Below are 10339 nucleotides of genomic sequence, written 5' to 3' on the forward strand. Positions count from 1 at the left end.
ATTAGAAAATGGAAGAAGTTCAAGATGACGGTCAATCACCCTCGGTCTGGGGCTCCATGCAAGATTTCACCTCGTGGGGCATCAATGATCATGAGGAAGGTGAGGGATCAGCCCAGAACTACACGGCAGGACCTGGTAAATGACCTGAAGAGAGCTGGGACCACAGTCTCAAAGAAAACCATTAGTAACACACTATGCCGTCATGGATTAAAATCCTGCAGCGCACGCAAGGTCCCCCTGCTTAAGCCAGTGCATGTCCAGGCCTGTCTGAAGTTTGCCAATGACCATCTGGATGATCCAGAGGAGGAATGGGAGAAGGTCATGTGGTCTGATGAGACAAAAATATAGCTTTTTGGTCTAACTCCACTCGCCGTGTTTGGAGGAAGAAGAAGTATGAGTACAACCCCAAGAACACCATCCCAACCGTGAAGCATGGAGGTGGAAACATCATTCTTTGGGGATGCTTTTCTGCAAAGGGGACAGGACGACTGCACCGTATTGAGGGGAGGATGGATGGGGCCATGTATCGCGAGATCTTGGCCAACAACCTCCTTCCCTCAGTAAGAGCATTGAAGATGGGTCGTGGCTGGGTCTTCCAGCATGACAACGACACGAAGCACACAGCCATGGCAACTAAGGAGTGGCTCCGTAAGAAGCATCTCAAGGTCCTGGAGTGGCCTAGCCAGTCTCCAGACCTGAACCCAATAGAAAATCTTTGGAGGGAGCTGAAACTCCGTATTGCCCAGCGACAGCCCCGAAACCTGAAGGATCTGGAGAAGATCTGTAGGGAGGAGTGGGCCAAAATCCCTGCTGCAGTGTGTGCAAACCTAGTCAAGAACTACAGGAAACGTATGATCTCTGTAATTGCAAACAAAGGTTTCTGTACCAAATATTAAGTTCTGCTTTTCTGATGTATCAAATACTTATGTCATGCAATAAAATGCAAATTAATTACTTAAAAATCATACAATGTGATTTTCTGGATTTTTGTTTTAGATTCCGTCTCTCATAGTTGAAGTGTACCTATGATAAAAATTACAGACCTCTACACGCTTTGTAAGTAGGAAAACCTGCAAAATCGGCAGTGTATCAAATACTTGTTCTCCCCACTGTATTTAGGTATAATGTGTATATTTATGTTGTATATATTTAGGTATAATGTGTATATTTATGTTGTATATATTTAGGTATAATGTGTATATTTATGTTGTATATATTTAGGTATAATGTGTATATTTATGTTGTATATATTTAGGTATAATGTGTATATTTATGTTGTATATATTTAGGTATAATGTGTATATTTATGTTGTATATATTTAGGTATAATGTGTATATTTATGTTGTATATATTTAGGTATAATGTGTATATTTATGTTGTATATATTTAGGTATAATGTGTATATTTATGTTGTATATATTTAGGTATAATGTGTATATTTATGTTGTATATATTTAGGTATAATGTGTATATTTATGTTGTATATGTTTAGGTATAATGTGTATATTTATGTTGTATATGTTTAGGTATAATGTGTATATTTATGTTGTATATGTTTAGGTATAATGTGTATATTTATGTTGTATATGTTTAGGTATAATGTGTATATTTATGTTGTATATGTTTAGGTATAATGTGTATATTTATGTTGTATATATTTAGGTATAATGTGTATATTTATGTTGTATATATTTAGGTATAATGTGTATATTTATGTTGTATATGTTTAGGTATAATGTGTATATTTATGTTGTATATATTTAGGTATAATGTGTATATTTATGTTGTATATATTTAGGTATAATGTGTATATTTATGTTGTATATATTTAGGTATAATGTGTATATTTATGTTGTATATATTTAGGTATAATGTGTATATTTATGTTGTATATGTTTAGGTATAATGTGTATATTTATGTTGTATATATTTAGGTATAATGTGTATATTTATGTTGTATATATTTAGGTATAATGTGTATATTTATGTTGTATATGTTTAGGTATAATGTGTATATTTATGTTGTATATATTTAGGTATAATGTGTATATTTATGTTGTATATGTTTAGGTATAATGTGTATATTTATGTTGTATATATTTAGGTATAATGTGTATATTTATGTTGTATATATTTAGGTATAATGTGTATATTTATGTTGTATATATTTAGGTATAATGTGTATATTTATGTTGTATATATTTAGGTATAATGTGTATATTTATGTTGTATATATTTAGGTATAATGTGTATATTTATGTTGTATATATTTAGGTATAATGTGTATATTTATGTTGTATATGTTTAGGTATAATGTGTATATTTATGTTGTATATATTTAGGTATAATGTGTATATTTATGTTGTATATATTTAGGTATAATGTGTATATTTATGTTGTATATATTTAGGTATAATGTGTATATTTATGTTGTATATATTTAGGTATAATGTGTATATTTATGTTGTATATATTTAGGTATAATGTGTATATTTATGTTGTATATATTTAGGTATAATGTGTATATTTATGTTGTATATATTTAGGTATAATGTGTATATTTATGTTGTATATATTTAGGTATAATGTGTATATTTATGTTGTATATATTTAGGTATAATGTGTATATTTATGTTGTATATACACAACAGGGCACATTTGTAAAAGAGACCTAGGTCGTAATATGTTTTCCCTGTTAAAATAAAAGTAAAAAATGTTTAATCAGATTCTTGATATGCCACACCTGTCGGGTGGTTGGATTATCTTGGAAAAAAGGACAAGATGCTCACTAACAGGGAAGTAAACAAATTTGTACAAACATTTTATGAGAAATAAGCTTTCCATGTATATGGAAACATTTCTGGGATCTTTTATTTCAGCACATGAAACCATATGCTTTAGATGTTGCGTTGATGTTTTTGGTGCAATGTAGTTATTTTTTATATTTTATTATTGAGCCTGAAACCCATGTTTGAGCTAAGAGGGATGTCACAGAGCATCTCATCAGGAACAGAAGCCAGTAGGCAGTCTAGCAACCTCTAATACAAGAGTTTTAGTGGTAATTTGAGGCCAAAAGAGCCTGGTGTTTTTTGGTTCCATAGTTCATATTTATGTTAATTTGTGCCTTGGCTGATGTAATGCGTATCATCATAGATTTACATGCTTTTTAGTCCAGGAGTAAGTTTAAAGAGACAACATTCAATTTTGGTTTCCTTACCTTGTAAGCAGTCTACTGTACACTCATAGAGAGAAAAGGTTCTATCTAGAACCAAAAAGGGTTCTTTGGCTGTCCCCATAGGAGAACCCTTTGAAGAACCCTTTTGGTTCCAGGTAGAACCGTTTTTGGTTCCAGGTTGATCCCTTTTGTGTTCGATATAGAACCCATAAAGAACCCTTTCCCGCAGAGGGACAGCCGAAGAACCCTTTTTAAAACCCTTTTTAGAACCCGTTTTACTAACAGTGCATGGACAAGTTATAACAGCAATCCATGCTTTTGATTTTGTTCACTGGGCCACTGTTTCAAACACTTGCCTTTTTAGCATTTTTGTCACAAATCAAATGCATGTCAATGCATTTTTTCCCCCGCTTTATTTCCAACTATCACTGTGTCTGGGAAACTGGCCCTGACTGTCTGGGAAACTGGCCCTGACTGTCTGATATACAAACACCTGACTCCTTGGAGTGTTCCTTTCTGATGATGCTTCTCTATTTCCATGTTTCATTTCGTAAACAGACCCTCGATATAATATAAAGCTGGAACGATCTCTTTAGAATAGGATGCCACGTTAATGAATCATCATTTGAGCCAGGCTAAAGATGTGCTATAAAAAATATAAATGACCATTATGCTCCTAAATGATGCTGACAATTACTGATGTTCATTCAGATTGTATTAATCATTAAACTGTAAATAAATACATCTAAATATGAAGTTTCTTTCCAAAATGTTATATATCAATTTTCAGAAATGTTGGTAAATTACCTTTTAATGTTTAAAGAAATTATTAAAAAGATGTGTGTTTTTTCATTATCTAATAATCATGGCATGGGGTTGTTCAATGACAGACATGTATTTGTTTAAAATCTATCACCTGATGGTTTTATTTCAGAGAGACAAATAATCATGTTTATCAACTAAATGCTGTATATCCTCCTCACGCTCAGATAAATCAGTAGTACTGCTAGGTTTTACACAGTAATAATATATCTCCACCTCTCAGATAAATCAGTAGTACTGCTAGGTTTTACACAGTAATAATATATATCTGCCTCACTCTCAGATAAATCAGTAGTACTGCTAGGTTTTACACAGTAATAATATATATCCTCCTCACGCTCAGATAAATCAGTAGTACTGCTAGGTTTTACACAGTAATAATATATATCCACCTCCCTCTCAGATAAATCAGTAGTAGTGCTAGGTTTTACACAGTAATAATATATATCCTCCTCACTCTCAGAGAAATCAGTAGTACTGCTAGGTTTTACACAGTAATAATATATATCCTCCTCTCAGATAAATCAGTAGTACTGCTAGGTTTTACACAGTAATAATATATATCCTCCTCTCAGATAAATCAGTAGTACTGCTAGGTTTTACACAGTAATAATATATATCCTCCTCTCAGATAAATCAGTAGTACTGCCAGGTTTTACACAGTAATAATATATATCCTCCTCTCAGATAAATCAGTAGTACTGCTAGGTTTTACACAGTAATAATATATATCCTCCTCTCAGATAAATCAGTAGTACTGCTAGGTTTTACACAGTAATAATATATATCCTCCTCTCAGATAAATCAGTAGTACTGCTAGGTTTTACACAGTAATAATATATATCCACCTCCCTCTCAGATAAATCAGTAGTACTGCTAGGTTTTAAACAGTAATAATATATATCCTCCTCTCAGATAAATCAGTAGTACTGCTAGGTTTTACACAGTAATAATATATATCCTCCTCTCAGATAAATCAGTAGTACTGCTAGGTTTTACACAGTAATAATATATATCCTCCTCTCAGATAAATCAGTAGTACTGCTAGGTTTTACACAGTAATAATATATATCCTCCTCACTCTCAGATAAATCCGTAGTACTGCTAGGTTTTACACAGTAATAATATATATCCTCCTCTCAGATAAATAAGTAGTACTGCTAGGTTTTACACAGTAATAATATATATCCTCCTCTCAGATAAATCAGTAGTACTGCTAGGTTTTACACAGTAATAATATATATCCTCCTCCTCTCAGATAAATCAGTAGTACTGCTAGGTTTTACACAGTAATAATATACAGTGGGGAGAACAAGTATTTGATACACTGCCGATTTTGCAGGTTTTCCTACTTACAAAGCATGTAGAGGGCTGTAATTTTTATCATAGGTACACTTCAACTGTGAGAGACGGAATCTAAAACAAAAATCCAGAAAATCACATTGTATGATTTTTAAATAATTAATTTGCATTTTATTGCATGACATAAGTATTTGATCACCTACCAACAAGTAAGAATTCCGGCTCTCACAGACCTGTTAGGTTTTCTTTAAGAAGCCCTCCTGTTCTCCACTCATTACCTGTATTAACTGCACCTGTTTGAACTCGTTACCTGTATGAAAGACACCTGTCCACACACTCAATCAAACAGATTCCAACCTCTCCACAATGGCCAAGACCAGAGAGCTGTGTAAGGACATCAGGGATAAAATTGTAGACCTGCACAAGGCTGGGATGGGCTACAGGACAATAGGCAAGCAGCTTGGTGAGAAGGAAACAACTGTTGGCGCAATTATTCGAAAATGGAAGAAGTTCAAGATGACGGTCAATCACCCTCGGTCTGGGGCTCCATGCAAGATTTCACCTCGTGGGGCATCAATGATCATGAGGAAGGTGAGGGATCAGCCCAGAACTACACGGCAGGACCTGGTCAATGACCTGAAGAGAGCTGGGACCACAGTCTCAAAGAAAACCATTAGTAACACACTACGCCGTCATGGATTAAAATCCTGCAGCGCACGCAAGGTCCCCCTGCTTAAGCCAGTGCATGTCCAGGCCCGTCTGAAGTTTGCCAATGACCATCTGGATGATCCAGAGGAGGAATGGGAGAAGGTCATGTGGTCTGATGAGACAAAAATAGAGCTTTTTGGTCTAACTCCACTCGACGTGTTTGGAGGAAGAAGAAGTATGAGTACAACCCCAAGAACACCATCCCAACCGTGAAGCATGGAGGTGGAAACATCATTCTTTGGGGATGCTTTTCTGCAAAGGGGACAGGACGACTGCACCGTATTGAGGGGAGGATGGATGGGGCCATGTATCGCGAGATCTTGGCCAACAACCTCCTTCCCTCAGTAAGAGCATTGAAGATGGGTCGTGGCTGGGTCTTCCAGCATGACAACGACACGAAGCACACAGCCATGGCAACTAAGGAGTGGCTCCGTAAGAAGCATCTCAAGGTCCTGGAGTGGCCTAGCCAGTCTCCAGACCTGAACCCAATAGAAAATCTTTGGAGGGAGCTGAAAGTCCGTATTGCCCAGCGACAGCCCCGAAACCTGAAGGATCTGGAGAAGATCTGTAGGGAGGAGTGGGCCAAAATCCCTGCTGCAGTGTGTGCAAACCTAGTCAAGAACTACAGGAAACGTATGATCTCTGTAATTGCAAACAAAGGTTTCTGTACCAAATATTAAGTTCTGCTTTTCTGATGTATCAAATACTTATGTCATGCAATAAAATGCAAATTACTTACTTAAAAATCATACAATGTGATTTTCTGGATTTTTGTTTTAGATTCCGTCTCTCACAGTTGAAGTGTACCTATGATAAAAATTACAGACCTCTACATGCTTTGTAAGTAGGAAAACCTGCAAAATCGGCAGTGTATCAAATACTTGTTCTCCCCACTCTATATCCTCCTCCCTCTCAGATAAATCAGTAGTACTGCTAGGTTTTACACAGTAATAATATATATCCTCCTCTCGGATAAATCAGTAGTACTGCTAGGTTTTACACAGTAATAATATATATCCTCCTCTCAGATAAATCAGTAGTACTGCTAGGTTTTACACAGTAATAATATATATCCTCCTCTCAGATAAATCAGTAGTACTGCCAGGTTTTACACAGTAATAATATATATCCTCCTCTCAGATAAATCAGTAGTACTGCTAGGTTTTACACAGTAATAATATATATCCTCCTCTCAGATAAATCAGTAGTACTGCTAGGTTTTACACAGTAATAATATATATCCTCCTCTCAGATAAATCAGTAGTACTGCTAGGTTTTACACAGTAATAATATATATCCACCTCCCTCTCAGATAAATCAGTAGTACTGCTAGGTTTTAAACAGTAATAATATATATCCTCCTCTCAGATAAATCAGTAGTACTGCTAGGTTTTACACAGTAATAATATATATCCACCTCACTCTCAGATAAATCAGTAGTACTGCTAGGTTTTACACAGTAATAATATATATCCACCTCCCTCTCAGAGAAATCAGTAGTACTGCTAGGTTTTACACAGTAATAATATATATCCACCTCCCTCTCAGATAAATAAGTAGTACTGCTAGGTTTTACACAGTAATTATATATATCCTCCTCTCAGATAAATAAGTAGTACTGCTAGGTTTTACACAGTAATAATATATATCCTCCTCCCTCTCAGATAAATCAGTAGTACTGCTAGGTTTTACACAGTAATAATATATATCCACCTCCCTCTCAGATAAATAAGTAGTACTGCTAGGTTTTACACAGTAATTATATATATCCTCCTCTCAGATAAATCAGTAGTACTGCTAGGTTTTACACAGTAATAATATATATCCTCCTCCCTCTCAGATAAATCAGTAGTACTGCTAGGTTTTACACAGTAATAATATATATCCACCTCCCTCTCAGATAAATAAGTAGTACTGCTAGGTTTTACACAGTAATAATATATATCTTCCTCTCAGATAAATCAGTAGTACTGCTAGGTTTTACAGTCTAATGTAACAAATAACTACATTTTTTATAAAGAAATGTAAAGAAAATTGTACATTTGTGACATCAATACTTTAAAAAATATTCTATACAGTAATATGACATCTGTATGTAAAAAAACAAATGTACATTAAACATTTTAGTAATTTAGCAGATGCTCTTATCCAGACTGATTTACAGTAAGTGCATTAATCTAAAACTAGTTTAGTGAGACAACCACACATCACAGTCAAATATACAGGGTACGAACATCCCATCCTAGTTAAACTATGAATAATATAGCATTTAGCAAAACTAAAAACATTTGAATACAGATCTAAAATCTATGAATTAAACGTCTGAGAACAGTACTATTTTACACACACACACACACACACACACACACGATGGTACTCATAAGCAATCATTTCTGATGAAACCCCCCCCCCCCACAAATGTGGTAAACTCTTCATCTAGATTACTCCCATTCCATTGACTAAATAAATGATACGGCTGCCAAATGAATGTTTGCTTTAACTAGAAATAGCTTTTATGTATTAGGATATGTGTAATCACAGGGAACAAAATGAAAGATGTCACTAATTACTTTTCATGGGCCTTTTATTCCAGTCAGACCAGGGTGGGCCTCCCAAATGGCACCCTATTCTGTAGTGCACTACCCCATAGGGCTATTGTCAAAAGTAGTGCACTACAGTCTAGGGAATAGGGTGATTCACCTTTGGGATGCACAGCCCCTACTATCTATTTCTGTCTATTTCTCTGGGTTCATTTCATTTTCAGTCATGTCATTTTTGATGTTTTCAGTTCAAGAGTTCAGATTCATTCTGATGATTCTGAGTTATACAACGTGTCTTCACTGTGTAGTACAATATATAAATGCGTACAATGTTTTCTTTAGAAAAGTATTAATTTGTGTGTAGCCATGGACAACCGCCTGAGCAGTTTTCTATTCTGAAAGTGATACCTTCTGTTTGTTTGTTTTTTAACTTAATAATTGAATTGTTGAAAGGCTGGATATAATCGATTTCTTCATCACAAGTATAACGTATGCTATTATAGCTTTAAAACTCAATGGTGAGCTGTCATTGGAACACACACAGCATCAAGTCTGGTATCACCATTATCAAACTGGAATTATAAGTCTTGATTTAAATGTGATTTTATTCGACGTATCACGTCCAAAACCCAATAGTGTTATTTTCTCGCACTTAGCCAAAACACGATCAAAGTTGAACGTAATAGCGCTTAAAAATACATTCGTGAATTAAGTGTCAAACACATATATATACCACCTAAGACACAATATATACAGATTGCAATCCATCTCGGATTCTCGAGGGGGGAAAATTCTACTTATCAGAGATCTTACCTCCGATTGCCAGGTCGCTCATAAGCGACACCAACAACGCCGCGTAAAAACATAGCTTCTTTGTGCTTCTTATGGGGAATTTCATGTTTTCCAGTCGGGAAATATTAGCCAAGGTTTAGTCCGGACGTTACATATTTGCAGATTGGGTGGTCTTGTTGAGATTTCGGTCACGTATTCGACCACTTCATTTACAAGTTAACTTACCCTCCACACTTCTTTTCAACTAAGCAGAGAGAGAGAGAGAGAGAGAGAGAGAGAGCCAGTGCAGACACTTGGTGAATTCTGTAACTCCGCCTTGTGTGTGTGCGTTGTTGTGCCCCCTCCTTATACCACCCTGCAATACGCCTTAGCAGTGGGCTACTTTGAACATGAAAAGAGAGATTTTAGATGAGCATGAGGGCATTTATTAGGTCAAACTAATAGAGTAGGGTCTAACAACTCTTGATTTTGAAGGGCTTGGAGACACTGTCCCTCATAGACCCCAACCAGACTGATCTGTTTTACCAGCTGTCACAGCCTTTCCAGTGAAACAGTTTCACATAGATTCATATAGCTCTAGGCTTCATTTCCAACTATAGATCAATAGGTTCATGTTTTCCTATTTACGTTTCCATAAATACTTTTTTCTGCAACATTAGACAGAAGAAAATACAAATTGTGGTTATGCTATAAAACTATAACTTAAAACGTGCATATAAGTCGATTTAAAATCTAACCGCTGTCCTTTTTGTAATTATATTGTATAGTAGATTTTATTCAAAATAGGCAATGTGTCAAAAATCAGGACCATGTGTAAGTTTTTCTAAGTATGTTTGTCTAGGCTATAGACCCAATCAGAATGTTTGTAAACAAGGGTCGGCAGGTAGCCTAGTGGTTAGAGCGTTGGACTAGTAACCAGCAGGTAGCCTAGTGGTTAGAGCATTGGACCAGTAACCAGCAGGTAGCCTAGTGGTTAGAGCATTGGGCCAGTAACCAGCA

General features: G+C 35.6%; 1 protein-coding gene across 2 annotated transcripts in view; it reads right to left on the reverse strand.

The window, feature by feature from the left end:
- LOC139577348 (chondroitin sulfate proteoglycan 4-like) overlaps nt 1–9605 on the reverse strand; it is an 85986-nt gene extending 76381 nt beyond the window's left edge. For both annotated transcript variants that reach the window (XM_071404400.1, XM_071404399.1), the window contains exon 1: nt 9362–9605. In XM_071404400.1, the coding sequence (XP_071260501.1) occupies nt 9362–9446 (85 nt within the window). In that variant the 5' untranslated portion in view covers nt 9447–9605. The remainder of the gene's footprint in view (nt 1–9361) is intronic.
- Nucleotides 9606–10339: the final 734 nt, after the last annotated feature.

The sequence above is a fragment of the Salvelinus alpinus genome, chromosome 5 (assembly GCF_045679555.1).
Source record: "Salvelinus alpinus chromosome 5, SLU_Salpinus.1, whole genome shotgun sequence".
NCBI lineage: Eukaryota > Metazoa > Chordata > Actinopteri > Salmoniformes > Salmonidae > Salvelinus > Salvelinus alpinus.